Raw genomic sequence first — 20,314 nt, 5'->3', positions numbered from 1 at the left:
ACCCCCCTGTATATATTGCTATTTTTTTACTGCTCCTCTTTAATTACTTGTTACTTTTATCTCTTATTCTTAACCATATTTTTTGAAACTGCACTGTTGGTTGGGGCCTCGTAAGTAAGCATTTCACTGTAAGGTGAAATTGTATTCGGTGTATGTGACTAATAAAATGTAATTTGCTTTTTATTTAAAAGGTGAACATTGACATCTCCCTTCTCACACTTGATACATATTTTATTCTTAACTCAACTTGAACTCACACAGAGCACCACTCTCTCTCACCCAAACATGCTCAACCAAACACACACAGACACACACAAAAATGTTAAGAACGGTATTAACTCACAGGTCAAATCGTAGATTCTGTCTCTCTTCAAAGAAATAGTCCAGGGTGAATTTCCGGACAAAGTCTGGATTCAGGGTGTTGTTTATCATCTCTGTCCGACTAAACTATGAAGAAAGAGGGAGGGAGGAACAGACACTGGTTTGTATTGATTTCAAATGAATTAGGCAATACTCTGACTTCCAAGGGATCCTTGGACCTTCTCCCCCCTCACCTCAACTCACCTCTCTCCATTCCCTGTTGGCGATTCCTTGTGTATACAGCACACAAACTGTTAAGAGGAAAGAAAAACAGAAAGAAAAGTAAAACAACAGTTAAAATCCAGAGGAAACAAAGGCATGAGTAAAACCCAGAAGATACAAATGTTCTCTCCTAGGCTAAGACATATTCCCTGATTAAATGTCAGTGTAACTCTGCCTTTCAGGCAACAAGGAAGATATTTCTCAGATACAATTTTAAAAAGGCAGAGTTGAGAGTGCAAGAATGCTAAGGCAGTGTTTCCCAATCCTGGTCCTGGGGACGCAAAGGGGTGAACGTGTTTAGTTTTTGCTCTCGCACTAACAAAGTAACACACTTATAATAAAGCTTTTGATTAGAATTAGTTAGTGTTAGTGTCAAGGCAAAAACTAAAATGTGACTATCCTTCTGGATTTGGTCTTACGTAGCAAAATTTGAAATGTTTTTTTTTGGATAAACATTGGATAAAACCAGAGACACACAGCCACAAAATGGTATATCATACACTGCATTTTTGAGGAACAATGGGAAAGTAATTCTGCTTTTAAAGTTGATAAACATGTAAACTCACTTTTGAGAGAATGGCCTTTAAATGTTTTGGTGTCTAGTGAAGAGCTCTTCTTTGTCTACACCCATTCAGCATCGTTCACACCCTCTTAAGCTTTCGCCGCACCCATCTCGTTTCGCTCTCGGAGCGTTCACTTGACACTCTGGCAGATTATTTATTTACCTCTGCATAACATGAAAACAGCTTAACCAGCTCAGCTGGCAACAACCTCATTACACTTTTTTGCCAACTGACGCCGGCCATATTCAATGGGTGTTGTATAATTTTAGCTTAAGACTCGGGGTCTGTACCCCGCCCTGTGCAACTGGGTCCTGGACTTCTTGACGGGTTGCCCCCAGGTGGTGAAGTTAGGAAACAACACCTCCACTTTGCTGAGCATCAAGACAGAGGCCCCAAAAGGGTGCGTGCTCAGCCCACTACTGTACTCCCTGTTCACCCATGACTGCGTGGCCACGCACACCTCTAACTCAATCATCAAGTTTGCAGACAACAGTAGTAGGCTTGATTACCAACAATGACAAGACAGCCTACAGAGAGGAGGTGAGGGCCCTGGGAGTGTGGTGCAAGGAAAATAACCTCTCACTCAATGTCTGCAAAATAAAGGAGCTGATCATGGACTTCAGGAAAAATCCACATCGACGGGACAGCAGTTTAGAAGGTGGAAAGCTTCAAGTTCCTCGGCGTACTCATCACTGACGATCTGAAATGGTCCACCCACACAGACAGTGTGGTGAAGTAGGTGCAACAGAGGCTCTTCAACCTCATGAGGCTGAAGAAATTTGTCTTGGCACCTAAAACCCTCACAAACTTTTACAGATGCACAATTGAGAGCATCCTGTCGGGCTGTATCATTGCCTGGTACGGTAACTGCACCGCCCACAACCGCAGGGCTCTCCAGAGGGTGGTGCTGTCTGCCCAATGCTTCACTGGGGGCAAACTACCTGCTCTTCAGCCAACCTACAGCACCAGATGTCACAGGAAGGCCAAAAATATCATCAAGAACAACAACCGCCCAAGATACTGCCTGTTCACTCCGCTATCATCCAGAAGGCAAGGTCATTACAGGTGCATCAGGGTAGCCTAACAACAGATTTGTACCTTGTCAGCTCGGGGGTTTGAACTTGCAACCTTCCGGTTACTAGTCCAACGCTCTAACCACTAGGCTACCCTGCCGCCCTGCCAGGGTAGCCTAGTGGTTAGAGCGTTGGACTAGTAACCGGAAGGTTGCAAGTTCAAACCCCCGAGCTGACAAGGTACAAATCTGTTGTTCTGCCCCTGAACAGGCAGTTAACCCACTGTTCCTAGGCCGTCATTGAAAATAAGAATTTGTTCTTAACTGACTTGCCTAGTTAAATAAAGGTTAAAACAAATTTTTTTTTAAAAGCTGGGACCAAGAGACTGAAAAAAAGCTTTTATCTCAAGGCCATCAGACTGTTAAATATCCATCTCTAGGCGGCTTCCACCCGGTTACGTAACCCTGCACCTTAGTGGCTGCTGCCCCATATACATAGACTTGAAATCACTAGCCACTTTAATAATGTTTACATATTTTTTCTTTACTCATCTCATATGTGTATACTGTATTCTATTCTACTGTATTTTAGTCTATGCCACTCCGACATTGCTCATCCTAATATTTATACATTCCTTAATTCCATTATTTTACTTTTAGGTTGTGTGTATTGCTGTGAATTGTTAGCTATTACTGAACTGTTGGAGCTAGAAACACAAGCACTTTGTTACACCCGCAATAACATATGCTAAACATGTGTATGTGACAAATAAAATTACATTTGACATGATACCACCCAAATGTATGGACCAAAATAACTAGAACATATCTTGTTTAAAATCAAACACACACACACAAACTGAGCCAATTCCCTCCACTGGGAGCAGTGTAAAATTTTTATCAAATCCAGTTCATCAGAATCAGAGGGGTCAGAGCCCCCATCCACCTCTGAAAAAGCTTCAATAGCCTCGGTCCATAGAATTAAGATGAGTGATTCTATACTGAACAAAAATATAAACACAACATGTAAAGTGTTGGTCCCATGTTTCATGAGCTGAAATAAAAGATCACAGAAATGTTTCTTATGCACAAAAAGCTTATTTCTCTCAAATTTTGTGCACAAATTTGTTTACATCCCTGTTAGTGAGCATTTCACATTTGCCAAGATAATCCACCCACCTGACAGGTGTGACATATCAAGAAGCTGATTAAACAGCATGATCATTACACAGGTGCACCTCGTGCTGGGGACAATAAAAGGCCACTAAAATGTGCAGTTATCACAATGCTACAGATGTCTCAAGTTGAGGGAGCATGCACTTGGCATGATGACTGCAGGAATGCCTACCAGAGCTGCTGCTAGAGAATTTAAAGTTAATTTCCCCACCATAAGCCACATCCAACGTTGTTTTAGAGAATTTGGCAGTACGTCCAACCGGCCTCACAACCCCAGACCACGCATAACCACGCCAGCTCCGGACCTCCACATTTGGCTTCTTCACCTGAGGATCGTCTGAGACTAGCCACCTGTACAGCTGAACTGAGGAGTATTTCTGTCTGTAATAAAGCCCTTTTGTGGGGGCAAACTCATTCTGATTGGCTGGGCCTAGCTCCCCAGTGGGTGGGCCTGGCTCCCAAGTGGGTGGGCCTATGACCTCACGTGCCCACCCATGGCTGTGCCCCTGCCCAGTCATGTGAAATCCATAGATTAGGGCCTAATTCATTTATTTAAATTGACGGATTTCCTTATATGAACTGTAGCGCAGTAAAATCATTGAAATTTTGTTCAGTATATTTCTATGCTACCTTCCCTTACTAGCTCTGTATGTATGCTAGTGAACAGAGCTCTGGAGATAATGTGGTAGCATCACATGCTTGCTATGGCAGAAGTCATGGCTGTTGGCCCACCTCAGTGTCAAGGCTCGCATGTTTCAGTGGGTTCGGCTAACAGTGTTGAAGAGAGCTGGCTGTTGTGTACGTGGTGTAATGTCATGTCATGTTATGCTGTTGTGTGAGGTTGAGCTCAGCTGTCTGACTGCACAGAAACCCTGTCAGCTGCTAACGAAAGCTGGGACTGCATATGGTCCCCATGCATTAGGTTGGAACATGCACAATCACATGAACATACACACACACGAAAACACACACGTTGTGTTGTCAACAGTGTTGTGTTGTCAAGTCTTATAGGCTAGCCTACCCTAATGTGTGTAAGGCTCCCTGTGGCCAGCATATGTGTGTGTGTGTGTGTGTGTGTGTGTGTGTGTGTGTGTGTGTGTGTGTGTGTGTGTGTGTGTGTGTGTGTGTGTGTGTGTGTGTGTGTGTGTGTGTGTGTGTGTGTCTTTGCCCCCCTGGCCTGCAGTACAGTGCTGAGGAGGTCTAATGCTGTGTGACTGAGGCCAGTACCGTCAGCACTGCAGAGACAGCACAAGTGCCTCCTTGGATAAACATACTACAGAAGCCAGCCAGCAGGCCCCTGGGATCAGATGGCCTTCCTCCCTCCTTGTGCTGAGTCTGACCACATCTCCTACAGTGGCCCAAATGTTCTCAATTTAAAGATGTACTAATATGGACACACTACACAAACGGATCCTTATCTCCATGACGGATATGGCTGTTAGGGTTGCAAAAATCCAGAAAGTACCATGATTTTTCAGAAATTTCTGTAATCGGCAGGGAATAAGGGAATCCTGCAACCTATGGCTGGTGTATATGACGACAATCTGTTTCTGCTCAGTCAAGTAGAGCTGAGATTACAACCTCTGACATATGCAAATGCCTGCTGATTCACAGGGGGAAGCACAAGAGAGAGAGAGAGAGACAGAGAAAGAGGGAGAGCCAGAGATAGCGAGCAAGAGCCAGCCAGAGAGAGAGAGAGCCAGAGAGAGAGAGAGCGAGAGAGCGAGGAAGAGAGCGAGAGGGTGTGTGTGTAGAAAACCATCTTACTTGGGTCTGATTTGGAGAATGTGTCTCTGTCCAGGAGATTTCTGTAAAACAAGAATGCAAAGAAACAAGCCATTATTCGTTGTTCAATATATTGTTAGGTAGTGATGTAGTCATGAATCTTTAGCCTAACTACATTTTAAAGGGGACTGAAAAATAAAGCATAAAATAAAGCACCCGGTACAGCCTATAGACATTTCTCCATTCATTTCTCAAACAAATAATCAAAATGCATTTTTTTTCTCCAATTTTGACACGCCCTTTGTCAAGTCAAGACTTAATCAGTCAAACGTACGACACCACTGTCTTGTCCTGCTTTAAGAATCGGCATGGAAGAGACAAGTCCCACTTCCTTCCAGGTGCACCGAGACAGTGAGGCACCCAGGAGTTCAAAAGCAGGGGGACGCGATTAGATATGCACACCATCACTTTTGCATCAGAGACTTGGAGAGGAACGGCGAGACGAAACGCCCCGGCACATAACAGAGTCAGTGGGAGGGGAGTCCCGGCATGCCTCGTTAGCAAGTCTCTGTGTATGTGTGTGTGTGTGTGTGTGTGTGTGTGTGTGTATTTGTGATACATCAGCAGCAACAGGATCGGTCTGTTACTCTGTTTGGTTTCTAACTGCACTACATGCCACACTGGTTTGCACCAGGTGGTGAGTCCAGGTCCAACAAAGACGACTCAAAACCGCTCGCAGCTTGAATTCCTGCCGGATCCTATATGAAACTGCATCAAACTTTCATGCTCTGTTTTGTTGGGAGAGAGAGAGCGTGAGAGGGTTGGTTACCACTATCATGCTAGCTAGGTGTACACAGCATGGCGTTCATTGTGTGACAAGGCAGTCGAGCGGATTGCAGGGAGTGTCTTTAGGCGATTGATCGTTAGTGATGTATCTAGATCAACCACCCATGTTGTGCTGATCCCAGCGTGACCCAAATGGTATCACACTATGCCTGGCTGGCTGGCCTCTTTCAGAGCACAATTAGCCCCTTAGTTGACTGAAACCAAAAATAAGTGATAATAAGCAACAGAATTGCGCTGTTTATAACGGCTGGACACAGCTCGGTCTGGGAGAGCGTGTGGGTAGCCGTGATATCAAATACCAAACGTGTTATGCTTCGTTTGAAAAAATACCCAAAATGTGTTCTCTCCCCAGAGCCCATAGGTGGAAAGGGGTCAGGTGCAAGGAGCGGGAGGAACATGTGTGTGTGTGAGATAGAACAGGTGTGTGCATGTGCATGCATGCGTGTGTGTGTGTGTGTGTGTGTAACTCTACTCCAGCTGCCTCTCTCTCACTGACTGGTCATTCAGGGAAAATCTTTAAAAAATACCCTTTTCCCCCCCATCAACCACAGTCCAGGAATTTCAGGTGGGCCGAACAGAGTGCCTCCTCACCGTTCATCAAACATTTACGAGCACAGTCCCAACACACCATCAACATGCAGTACTAGCAGTCCCCTAACATCTCCCTTGTTCTACCCCCAAGTCTGACTTCTGTTCTAACTGCGTGAGTTGAGAGGGACCAACTTTCACCTGCGATGCCACTGGAGATGAGAGAGTATCCCAAAAAGGGGTGCATTAAATATTCTTGACATTGGCGGTTGAGAGGACAACAAAAAGGGAAAGCTAGCCCAAGAGTACAGTATAAGAGCACTCTTTGACAGAGGGGCCAAGGTTGTTGGTGATATCAAATCGGTCTCCCAAGAGAAGCCGACTCATTATTCAAAACGATTATGTTACCACGACCTGTCACCAGCAAAGGCTATTGATGAAACGCCAATGTCTGATCATTAGACCTTTAGAGAATCAGACGGAGGCAGAGAGAAAAGAAAAAAAAACACAGACTCAGAGAAGCTGCTTCTGCTACCTATGCAGGTAAAGGACACACAGCACATTAACAATAATGAGAATCACTGAACAATGAATAAGAACTTTCATTCAACATTGCCAGACTGCTGCATTGACCAAACTGCTAAATTCTCACTAATCTTTCATTCTTTAAAATCTTTCTCCTCAAGTCTCCCTCCTCACCTCCATTCAATGTTTTGTCTCTCCATGATAGAAGTATAAATTAATGAGTTGCATCAGACAGAACACCCCTAACAGGCTGACCACACCGCTCGCATTCCTATTTCTGACGCAGATCGCGCTGCAATTCCTGCCTCTCCCGCCTCCTCATTGGTTTACAGAAGCAGGTACCCACGTGACATCTCCTCATTGGTTATACCCACGTGGGTGATTGAAAGACGAACTGTGTTGCCGGTCGGCTTAGTAATACTATGAATGTTTAGAAGCCAATCACCATATAAGTTCAAAGATGAAAAGGTCTGGAAGGAGGAGAGATGACCAGAAACAATTCGGTTGAACAGAGGACCTTGTGTAGAGGACCAGAGTAGATTACCTTGTGCATTTCATGTAAGATAACTCAATGTTTATATCCCATGACAAATTAGCTAGCAACAGCAAGCTAGCTAAATAGGACAAATTAGCTAGCAAGTGCAAGCTAACTAGCTAAATTGCCATAAATGTTTAATGCTTTTTGACCTGTCCCCAAATGAATGTCATTGGTTCAGAGTTTTTTTTTTATATTTTGAAATTGTGTTTCGTGATTGCATTTGGTGTAGGGGGACAAAATAAATGTATGCACGATGGCGCACGCGCGCAGCCTTTTTAAGCTGTGTAAGCTGTCTATTATTCATCCCGCAAAGCCAAAGTCACATGTAATGGCGTTAGGCCTATGTGATATGGACAATTCTTCTTACACTAGCCATGCACACCCCCACCCTACTGTGAATATAATGTAAATGTCAAAAGCAGAGTTCTAAAAACCCACGGCAAACAACTACAGAGACGGGCCGAAGCACAGTCAAAGGTTCTTTATTCAATTCAAAACGTAGAAAAAAAGATGACAATAAGCGTAAAAAGAATGGTTCGCTTTAAAACCACTAAGCCCCCAGTTAGAAATGTATAGAAACCTATAGAGAGGCTAGTAGTTATGACTATAAGTAACACGAGCACTATGTGTACAGGGTAAAACTACTGTAGCACAGCAGCAAGAAGTCAGTGGGTTCCCGGTCGGACGGGTGCGTTGAACGTAATTCTCAAATTTCCTTTCATGTTTCGTTCGGGGGGGGGGGCGTGTTTGGTCATTTGTTAGGAGAGGGAGGAGCTGACAGGGATTGACAAAAAGCGGTCTCATAGTCAATATTCCATGCCAATCTGTCGAATCACTGCACACCATGTGAGGCAAACAAATAGTTAATGCAATTTCACGGGTGATAAGGCGTTAAGTGAAGGCAAACGCTGTAAATAACACAGCACACTTGTAAAACAGGGGAGGATAGCAAAATGGGGCATGCTGAGAAGTGTTATCATAAACATGCTGATAACGTAAAATGCTAATAAGGTAGAATGGCAATCTCTAGTTTAAAAAAAGAGTCTCATTGATATGAGTGAAACAAACACTGTCCGAGTGAAATAAACACACTAGACCAAGTCTCTGGGGAAGACCGCATTCTGTTGTGATCAATGAGGTCAATGGCGTGGGACTAAAACAGACGCAGTGTAAATCAATGGACCTTCGAAAAAGAGAGACATCTCTGAAGTACCAGCAACAGTGTTTTGAAAATGAAAGCTATTAATAAAGAGTAGAAAAAACACGTTCCACATTCTAACTAACTTCTGAGTGACTCAAGAATCGTGTCAAGAATTATAGGGCACTGCTCAAGGGGGAAAAAAACTATTTTGTAATGGGGGAGCAAGTCGAGAAAGACAGACAGAAACAGAGAGAGAAATAACCGTCAAACAATGTGAAAGTGATGGAGGTGCCCGCCGTCCTCTCTGTCAAGTAACTAGTTAATGTCACGGAGGAGCTGGTGTGGCCTTAATGAGACCAAATGGCTCTTCTGAAAAGCTCATTAACGTAGTCACTCAGCATGACCCCCCCCCTGGGGCTGTGGCTCTGGCTCTGTGCCACTCACACAACCTTACAGTCCTGCCACTACACTGTTACCCTGGAAACCACCCTGTGGGGCTTGGCCTGGGACACTTCGAGGCGATACCCTGGAAACCACTTTAACCCACCCTGTGGGGCTCGGCCCGGGGCCACCTGACCTGAAGGCTACACAATCTTGATCTGCGTCTGTCCAGGTCTTGGTACTATTTAGGCCACTGGAGCCTCTATGCTCTGGGTCTTGAACAATTTAACCTTCTGTGGCCTCTATATTATGTCCTGCAGTGTTGTTAATTATTTGCCACAGCTCTATTAGCTCACAGGCAGGTTCGTAATTCGAACAAGGCTAGGAGGGCTGGGCACCCCCATAACCAATCAGGGCCATAAGAATATAAACATCAATATGGGCTCTCAAAATTGTCAAAGGTATTGACGTTGGGCACCCCTAAGAGACATCCAGCATCCCCCCGAGAGTAAAATATATAATTCTGTACAGAGCATAATTCACAGTATGCATGTGCTCATAGGAAACAGTGACTCTATTCATTCCTACCCAGGATGACACATCAACCTGCCTCCACTAAGATCTAAAGTCAAGTACCAGCAGGTCGGTGTCCCGGCTCAATACAGCCACATCACAGCCTTTCATATCCTTTCTGCCCAAAGGTCACACATAATACATCTGCCTCCCTCCCTCCCGCAGCTCAGACCAGGCAGATATTAGCTTCTCAATCTAGGCTTCTGTAATGGAAACTTTCAAAATAAAAATAAATCTCTTAGAGAGTGCCACATGCACCTCATTTTTTGAAGGAATTAATTCTGCATAAAATACATATTGTATCTTAACATTTGTTTTTCGTGATCAATCCAATTTTTGTGGCGGGGGTGGTTAAAGGAAAAATTAAATATACATTTTACAATTTGGTACAGATAGAGGAAAAGACACAGGAGGACTACGTTTGGATTTGATCCCAATAGCCAGAAGTGGGAGACATACTGTAGGAAGCATTAAACTACAGAAATTCAGCCGTGGAAAAATATTCCATTTGAAAATAGATATTCTTCCGGTTAAAGTAATTGGAAGGTTCTACTGAGGACGGATTGAATTTGATTTGAGCATTCTGTTAAAGTATCTGCAAATGGTTGTATCTAAGGAAGGAAATACACTGTATCTACCGCTAAATATTTAAAATGGGAAACATTTTGCGATTCCAGAAATCCAACAGGGTCTTGAGAAGCAGTCGGGCTGAATTGATTAGATACATTTTATAACTTCAGATGATGCTGAATTTATCTAATGATCTTCAATGCGTTTGGGAGCGATTGAGATACATTGTCTAGATATCGGAAAATATTGTCTGCATATAATGAGATGAAATGATCAGTAGATTTGAGAGAATAAATAACTGCAAGAAACTGGTGAATTAATTACAGTGCATTTGGAAAGCATTCAGACCCCTAGCCTTTTCCACTTTGTTACGTTACAGCCTTATTCTAAAATGTATTAAATCATTTTTTCCCCCTTCAATCTACACACACACACACACACACAATACCCCATAATGATAAAGGAAATATCAGATTTACATAAGTATTCATTTACAGCGATTACAGCCTCGAGTATTCATGCGTATGACCCTACAAGCTTGGCACACCTGCATTTGGGGAGATTCTCAGATTCTTCTCTGCAGATCCTCTCAAGCTCTGTCAGGTTGGATGGGGAGCGTCGCTGCACAGATATTTTCAGGTCTCTCCAGAGATGTCCGATCGGGTTCACGTCCGGGCTCTGGCTGGGCCACTCAAGGACATTCAGAGACTTGTCCCGAAGCCACTCCTGCATTGTCTAGGCTGCGTGCCTGACGCTTAAAAATATCCCCACAGCATCATGCTGCCACTACCATGCTTCACTGTAGGGATGGAGCCAGGTTTCCACCAGATGTGAGTTTGGCATTCAGGCCAATCTTGGTTCAACAGACCAGAGCATCTTGTTTCTCATGGTCTGAGAGCCCTTGAGGTGCCTTTTGGCAAACTCCATGCGGGCCGTCATGTGCTTTTTTACTGAGGATTGCCTTCCGTCTGGCCTCTCTACCATAAAGCCTGATTGGTGGAGTGCTGCAGAGCTGGTTGTCCTTCTGGAAGTTTCTCCAATCTCCACAGAGGAACTCTAGAGCCCTGACCAAGGCCCTTCTCTACCGATTGCTCAGTTTGGCCGGGTGGCCAGCTCTAGGAAGAGTCTTGGTGGTACCAAACTTCTTCCATTTAAGAATGATGGAGGCCACTGTGTTCATGGGGACCTTCAATGCTGCAGAAATGTGTTGGTACCCTTCCCCAGATCTGTGCCTTGACACAATCCTGTCTCGGAGCTCTATGGACAATTCCTTTGAACTCATGGCTTGGTTTTTGCTCTGACATGCACTGTCAACTGTGGGACCTTACAGTGCCTTGCGAAAGTATTCGGCCCCCTTGAACTTTGCGACCTTTTGCCACATTTCAGGCTTCAAACATAAAGATATAAAACTGTATTTTTTTGTGAAGAATCAACAACAAGTGGGACACAATCATGAAGTGGAACGACATTTATTGGATATTTCAAACTTTTTTAACAAATGAAAAACTGAAAAATTGGGCGTGCAAAATTATTCAGCCCCCTTAAGTTAATACTTTGTAGCGCCACCTTTTGCTGCGATTACAGCTGTAAGTCGCTTGGGGTATGTCTCTATCAGTTTTGCACATCGAGATACTGAATTTTTTTCCCATTCCTCCTTGCAAAACAGCTCGAGCTCAGTGAGGTTGGATGGAGAGCATTTGTGAACAGCAGTTTTCAGTTCTTTCCACAGATTCTCGATTCGATTCAGGTCTGGACTTTGACTTGGCCATTCTAACACCTGGATATGTTTATTTTTGAACCATTCCATTGTAGATTTTGCTTTATGTTTTGGATCATTGTCTTGTTGGAAGACAAATCTCCGTCCCAGTCTCAGGTCTTTTGCAGACTCCATCAGGTTTTCTTCCAGAATGGTCCTGTATTTGGCTCCATCCATCTTCCCATCAATTTTAACCATCTTCCCTGTCCCTGCTGAAGAAAAGCAGGCCCAAACCATGATGCTGCCACCACCATGTTTGACAGTGGGGATGGTGTGTTCAGCTGTGTTGCTTTTACGCCAAACATAACGTTTTGCATTGTTGCCAAAAAGTTCAATTTTGGTTTCATCTGACCAGAGCACCTTCTTCCACATGTTTGGTGTGTCTCCCAGGTGGCTTGTGGCAAACTTTAAACAACACTTTTTATGGATATCTTTAAGAAATGGCTTTCTTCTTGCCACTCTTCCATAAAGGCCAGATTTGTGCAATATACGACTGATTGTTGTCCTATGGACAGAGTCTCCCACCTCAGCTGTAGATCTCTGCAGTTCATCCAGAGTGATCATGGGCCTCTTGGCTGCATCTCTGATCAGTCTTCTCCTTGTATGAGCTGAAAGTTTAGAGGGACGGCCAGGTCTTGGTAGATTTGCAGTGGTCTGATACTCCTTCCATTTCAATATTATCGCTTGCACAGTGCTCCTTGGGATGTTTAAAGCTTGGAAAATCTTTTTGTATCCAAATCCGGCTTTAAACTTCTTCACAACAGTATCTCGGACCTGCCTGGTGTGTTCCTTGTTCTTCATGATGCTCTCTGCGCTTTTAACGGACCTCTGAGACTATCACAGTGCAGGTGCATTTATACGGAGACTTGATTACACACAGGTGGATTGTATTTATCATCATTAGTCATTTAGGTCAACATTGGATCATTCAGAGATCCTTATTGAACTTCTGGAGAGTTTGCTGCACTGAAAGTAAAGGGGCTGAATAATTTTGCACGCCCAATTTTTCCGTTTTTGATTTGTTAAAAAAGTTAGAAATATCCAATAAATGTCGTTCCACTTCATGATTGTGTCCCACTTGTTGTTGATTCTTCACAAAAAAATACAGTTTTATATCTTTATGTTTGAAGCCTGAAATGTGGCAAAAGGTCGCAAAGTTCAAGGGGGCCGAATACTTTCGCAAGGCACTGTATATAGACAGGTGTGTGCCTTTCCAAATCATGTCCGATCAATTGAATTTACCACAGGTGGACTCCATTCAAGTTGTAGAAACATCTCAAGGATGATCAATGGAAACATGGTCAATAGAAACATGAGCTCGACTTCGAGTCTCATAGCAAAGGGTCTGAATACCTATGTAAATAAGGTCTTTGTTCTTTATTTTTAATGAATTTTCAAAAATGTCTAAAAAGCTGTTTTTGCTTTGTCATTATGGGGTATTGTGCGCAGATTGATCAGGAAAATGCTTTATTTAATACATTTTAGAATAAGGCTGTAAAGTAACAAAATGTAGAAAAAGTCAAGAGGTCTGAATACTTTCCGGATGCATTGTAGTTGTGCCAAGCTTGTAGCGTCATATCCAAAACGACACAAGGCTGTAATCGCTGCCAAAAGGTGCTTCAACAAAAGTGCTGAGTGAAAGGGTCTGAATACTTATGTAAATGTAAACCTACTCATTCAAGGGTTTTGCTTTGTTTTTACTATTTTCTACATTGTAGAATAACAGTGAAGACATCAAAAGTATGAAATAACACATGGAATCATATAGTAACCAAAAAAAAGTGTTAAACAAATCTAAATATATTTTATATTTGAGATTCTTCAATGTAGCCACCCTTTACCTTGATGACAGCTTTGCGCACTCTTGCCATTCTCTCAACCAGCTTCACCTAAAATGCGTTTCCAACAGTCTTGAAGGAGTTCCCACATATGCTGAGCACTTCTTGGCTGCCTTTCATTCACTCTGCAGTCCAACTCATCCCAAACCATCTCAATTGGATTGAGGTCGGGTGATTGTGGAGGCCAGGTCATCTGATGCAGCACTCCATCACTCTCCTCCTTGGTCAAATAGCCCTTACACAGCCTGGAGGCGTGTTGGGTCATTGTCCTGTTGAAATACAAATGAGCGCAAACCAGATGGGATAGCGTATCGCTGCAGAATGCTGTGGTAGCCATGCTGGTTAAGTGTGCCTTGAATTATAAATACGTTGGCTAAACTGGAACACTAGCGTGAGCCCATAGCAAATTAATGGAATCGAACGTTGGCAGAGCCTGTTTGACTGGAGTGATGCTTAGAATTGCATAAAAAATGTATCTATTTTTATTTTACCACTACAATCGGTTCGTCGGATAAAACTGGAAGAAACAGCTTGTGTAGAAAGTAAACATCGGCACCTCGATGGTGTCAACTGTGCTTATGTCTGCGTAATGAAAAAGTATGGAAAAAATAGAAACTTCTGACTATTTTTGGTCTAGCGATCGATGACAAACGATCTCGCTGCCCAGACTTACATAATTACAAAGAAGAGATTCTCCTGATTAAAATGGTGTCATGTAACAGTTTGCTTCCATTCCTCTCCTCGCCCCTACCTGGGCTCGAACCAGGAACCCTCTGCACACATAGACAACAGCCACCCTTGAAGCATCGTTATCCATCACTCCACAAAAGCCGCAGCCCTTGCAGAGCAAGGAGAACTACTTCAAGGTCTCAGAGCAAGTGACGTCACCGATTGAAACGCTATTAGCGCGCACCCTGCTAACTTGCTAGCTATTTCATACTGTTTACACTTGAAAAAAATCTAAATACAGACATTGTGAGATATTTGGCCAAATAGCCAGACATGCCTATATTTCCCCCATATGAAACAATGGGAAGACCGCAGAGTTCCAATATTATTTTTGGTTGGTTACATTTTGTTGTTTACATTTGAACTATAAAACAATGTGAGCAGGTCTCATTGCCAACAATAGCGAAGCAGGCATTGTGACATTGAACAATATGCTGGGAATAGAACGTTCGGAAGGCGAGTGGTGCCACGGTGCTCAATAGAACTAATAGGAGCTGGCAGGGTGAAAAATGCACAAAAATAAGCCGTTTTTTCGCGATTACTTCAAAACGACGGCAAGCAGCTGGGAAATATGGTCATATTATGAAACTGGGCGGATGTAATGAACTAGTTTTTATCAGAAAAGAACGTTGTGTCCAGCCTACTACCTACACGGATTTCAGAGCACTCGTCTGAGTGTACCAGAGCGCAGAATAATTACTTTACGAGCGCTCAACACCCGTTGAATATGGCCGGTGTCAGTAAACGTTGGGAAACGTTGGGAAACGTTATGGTCAGATTTGCCAAATGGAGGGCCCCCGCCCTCCATTTGGCAAATCTGACCATAATTCTATCCTCCTGATTCCTGCATACAAGCAAAAACTATAGCAGGAAGTACCTGTGACTCGCTCAATACAGAAGTGGTCAGATGACATGGATGCTGCGCTACAGGACTGTCTATAAGGAGCTTTGTATGCATCTCTGTGTGTGGAGTAAAGGTGGTCTCTAGTTTTTTATCCTCTGGTTGCACATGTGACATGCTGGTAGAAATGAGGTAAAACAGATTTAAGTTTGGCTAAATTAAAGTCCCCGGCCACTAGGAGCGCCACTTCTGGATGAGCATGTTCTTGTTTGCTTAGGGCTTTATACAGCTCGTTGAGTGTTATTGAAATATTGATCATTTATTTGATTGAGATACGTGCCAACAGAAAGACACATCAATCTCAGTTAAAGCATTCGAGCGAGCGAAACAGCGCCCCTCTGTCTCAGTATATGTAGCCCATGTATGTGATACTGTCTGGACCAAAAGAGTATGGCATGTCATACTATTTCTATCCAGACAGCATCAGATACACGGGCACATATAGAAGGGAGCTGTTTCGCTTGCTCGGATGCTTTCTCACATGATATAGTTTCAGCAGAGAGGAAGAGGCGAAGGGAGAGGGCTCACTTTCGCCAAAATCTGTCCAGTATAAGCTCAATGCCTTTCTATGGGGATAATATGCAGACCTATGCTTGTCGCCTGCCTTCCCGCTTTTGGGACAAAGACTCCCATTGTCAGGGCGGAGACATGAGCATCTCGTCATTATATACAGAGCTCTGGTTTCAACCTCTTGAGAATTGGAAAGGAAAGTTGGTGGGTGCAATGTACTGTTAGGATGCTGGATTGCCCTAAAGTAAATTGATTTCATTAAAAATACTTGACCAGGGAGCATGACTTAGCCACAGAGGATCATTCTTAATAAAACATTTTTGCTGCGGATTGTTTAAAATCAAAGTGTATTTGTCACGTGCGCCGAATACAACAGGTATTAGGTGAACAATAAGTAAGTAAAGAAATAAAAACAACAGTAAAAAGACAGTGAAAAATCGTAAGTGTGTTCGGGATCCTGCGATTTGGGGTATTGTGATTGGCAAAAGGATTATCTAACTTAGTTGCAGCTGTCAGTGAAAAGTGTCTCAAACATGTGTGAAGATAACTGTAATATTTGTGTTGTGGAGAAAATGACCAGGCAGGAGACAGGAGAACATGCAACATTTAAAATTATTCTTAAACGTTATTGTAGTATCTGTGATCTATATCTGTTACTAAGCAGTGATGTATTGTATTACTGCAGTGTCACGTTACCACACCTAATATGATATGCTGAAGAGCACGAGCACGTGCATGGGGGCATTACCACGCTGAAACAGGAAAAGGCCTTCCCCAAACTGTTGCCACAAAGATGGAAGAACAGAAACGTCTATTACGTTTTTTTTATTCCATATTTAACCTTTATTTACAGTTGAAATCGGAAGTTTACATGCACCTTAGCCAAATACATTTAAACTCAGTTTTTCACAATTCCTGACATTTAATCCTAGTAAACATTCCCTGTCTTAGGTCAGTTAGGATCACCACTTCATTTTAAGAATGTGAAATGTCAGAATAATAGTTGAGAGAATTATTGATTTCAGCTTTTATTTCTTCAATCACATTCCCAGTGGGTCAGAAGTTTACATACACTCAAATAGTATTTGGTGGCATTGCCTTTAAATTGTTTAACTTGGGTCAAACGTTTTGAGTAGCCTTCCAGAAGCTTCCTACAATAAGTTGGGTGAATTTTGGCCCATTCCTCCTGACAAAGCTGGTGTAACTGAGTCAGGTTTGTAGGCCTCCTTGCTCGCATACGCTTTTTCAGTTCTGCCCAGAAATTTTCCTAAGGATCGAGATCAGGGCTTTGTGATGGCCACTCCAATAACTTGACGTTGTTGTCCTTAAGCCATTTTGCCACAACTTTGAAAGTATGCTTGGGGTCATTGTCCATTTGGAAGACCCATTTGTAATCAAGCTTTAACTTCCTGACTGATGTCTGAGATGTCGCTTTTCCTCCTTATGATGCAATCTATTTTGTGAAGTGCACCAGTCCCTCCTGCAGCAAAGCACACCCACAACATGATGCTACCACCACCGTGCTTCACGGTTGGGAGGTTATTCTTCGGCTTGCAAGCCTCCCCCTTTTTCCTCCAAACATAACGATGGTCATTATGGCCCAACAGTTCTATTTTTGTTTCATCAGACCAGAGGACATTTCTCCAAAAAGTATGATCTTTGTCCCCATGTGCAGTTTCAAAGCGTAGTCTGGCTTTTTTATGGTGGTTTTGGAGCAGTGGCTTCTTCCTTGCTGAGCGGCCTTTCAGATTATGTCGATATAGATTATGTCGACTTGTTTTACTGTGGATATACAGTCGTGGCCAAAAGTTTTGAGAATGACCCAAATATTCATTTTCACAAAGTCTGCTGCCTCAGTTTATTTGATGGCAATTTGCATATACTCCTGAATGTTATGAAGAATGATCCAATGAATTGCAATTATTTGCAAAGTCCCCCATTGCCATGCAAATTAACTGAATCACCCTGAAACGTTTCCACTGCATTTCAGCCCTGCCACAAAAGAACCAGCTGACATCATGTCAGTGATTCTCTCGTTAACACAGGTGTGAGTGTTGACGAGGTCAAGGCTGGAGATCACTCTGTCATGCTGATTGAGTTCGAATAACAGACTGGAAGCTTCAAAAGGAGAGTGGTGCTTGGAATCATTGTTCTTCCTCTGTCAATCATGGTTACCTGCAAGGAAACACGTGCCATCATCATTGCTTTGCACAAAAAGGGCTTCACAGGCAATGATATTGCTGCCAGTAAGATTGCATCTAAATCAATCATTTATCAGATCATGAAGAACTTCAAGGAGAGCGGTTAAATTGTTGTGAAGAAGGCTTCAGGGCGCCCAAGAAAGTCCAGCAAGCGCCAGGATCGTCTCCTAAAGTTGATTCAGCTGCGGGATCGGGGAACCACCAGTACAGAGCTTGCTCAGGAATGGCAGCAGGCAGGTGTGAGTGCATCTGCACGCACAGTGAGGCGAAGACTTTGAGGATGGCCTGGTGTCAAGAAGGGCAGCAAAGAAGCCACTTCCCTCCAGGAAAAACATCAGGGACAGACTAATATTCTGTAAAAGATACAGGGATTGGACTGCTGAGGACTGGGGTAAAGTCATTTTCTCTGATGAATACCCTTTCCGATTGTTTGGGGCATACGGAAAAAAGCTTGTCCGGAGAAGACAAGGTGAGCGCTACCATCAGTCCTGTGTCATGCCAACAGTAAAGCATCCTGAGACCATTCATGTGTGGGGTTGCTTCTCAGCCAAGGGAGTGAGCTCACTCACAATTTTGCGTAAGAACACAGCCATGAATAAAGAATGGTACCAACACATCCTCCGAGAGCAACTTCTTCCAACCATCCAGGAACAGTTTGGTGATGAACAATGCCTTTCCCAGCATGATGGAGCACCTTGCCGTAAGGCAAAAGTGATATCTAAGTGGCTCGGGGAACAAAACATCGATATTTTGGGTCTATGGCCAGGAAACTCCCCAAACCTTAATCCCATTGAGAACTTGTGGTCCATCCTCAAGAGGCGGGTGGACAAACAAAAACCCACAAATTCTGACAAACTCCAAGCATTGATTATGCAAGAATGGGCTGCCATCAGTCAGGATGTGGCACAGAAGTTAATTGACAGGTTGCCAGAGCGGATTGCAGAAGTCTTGAAAAAGAAGGGTCAACACTGCAAATATTGACTCTTTGCATCAACTTCATGTAATTGTCAATAAAAGCCTTTGACACTTATGAAATGCTTGTAATTATACTTCAGTATTCCATAGTAACATCTGACAAAAATATCTAAAGACACTGAAGCAGCAAACTTTGTGAAAATTAATATTTGTGTCATTCTCAAAACATTTGGCCACGACTGTAGGTACTTTCTACCCGTTTCCTCCAGCATCTTCAAAAGGTACATTGCTGTTGTTCTGGGATTGATTTGCACTTTTCGCACAATCATCATCTCTAGGAGACAGAACGCATCTCCTTCCTGAGTGGTACGAAGGCTGCGTGGTCCCATGGTGTTTATACTTGCGTGCTATTGATTGTACAGATGAACGTGGTACCTTCAGGCGTTTGGAAATTGCTCCCAAGGATGAACCAGACTTGTGGAGGTCTAAAAAAAAATTCTGAGATCTTGCCTGATTTCTTCTGATTTTCCCATTATGTCAAACAAAGAGGCACTGAGTTTGAAGGTAGGCCTTGAAATACATCCACAGGTACACCTCCAATTGACTCAAATGATGTCAATTAGCCTATCAGAATCTTCTAAAGCTATTCTGGAATTTTCAACTTAGTATATGTAAACTTCTGACCCACTGGAATTGTGACACAGTGAATTATAAGTGAAATAATCTGTCTGTAAATAATTGTTGGAAAAATGACTTGTGTCATGCACAAACTAAATGTCCTAACCGACTTGCCAAAACTATAGTTTGTTAACAAAAAATTTGTGGAGTGGTTGAAAAACGAGTTTCAAATGACTCCAACCTAAGTGTATGTCAACTTCTGACTTCAACTGCAACTTGGCAAGTCTAGTATGTCATTATATGCTGTAGTGTTAAGATTTTCCTTCACTGGAACTAAGAGGCCTAGCCCAAACCATGAAAAACAGCCCCAGACCATTACTCCTCCTCCACCAAATTTTACATTTGGCACTATGCATTGGGGCAGGTAGCATTCTCCTGGCATCCGCCAAACCCAGATTACTCCATCGGACTGCCAGATGGTGAAGCGTGATTCACCATTCCAGAGAACGGGTTTCCACTGCTCTAGAGTCAAATGGCGGCGTACTTTAAACCACTCCAGCCGACGCTTGGCATTGTACATCTTAGGCTTGTGTGCGGCTGCTCGGCCATGGAAACCCATTTCATGAAGCTCCCGATGAACAGTTCTTATGCTGACGTTGCTTTGAGGCAGTGTGGAACTGAGTGTT

At 43.2% G+C, this 20,314-nt stretch overlaps 1 protein-coding gene across 1 annotated transcript in view; it reads right to left on the bottom strand.

Annotated features, from left to right (window-relative positions):
- The window catches only part of LOC110524482 (copine-8-like), a 73,541-nt gene that overhangs the window by 46,212 nt on the left and 7,015 nt on the right, over positions 1–20,314 (bottom strand). Inside the window, exons 2-4 of the mRNA XM_021604185.2 lie at positions 5,101–5,141; positions 565–611; positions 344–447 (exon numbers count right to left, since the gene is read on the bottom strand). Of these exons, the coding sequence (XP_021459860.1) occupies positions 344–447; positions 565–611; positions 5,101–5,141 (192 nt within the window). The remainder of the gene's footprint in view (positions 1–343; positions 448–564; positions 612–5,100; positions 5,142–20,314) is intronic.

The sequence above is a fragment of the Oncorhynchus mykiss genome, chromosome 1 (genome assembly GCF_013265735.2).
Source record: "Oncorhynchus mykiss isolate Arlee chromosome 1, USDA_OmykA_1.1, whole genome shotgun sequence".
Lineage (NCBI taxonomy): Eukaryota > Metazoa > Chordata > Actinopteri > Salmoniformes > Salmonidae > Oncorhynchus > Oncorhynchus mykiss.
Note: the sequence above shows the minus strand (reverse complement) of the source record. Positions and strands in the feature narration are given on the sequence as shown.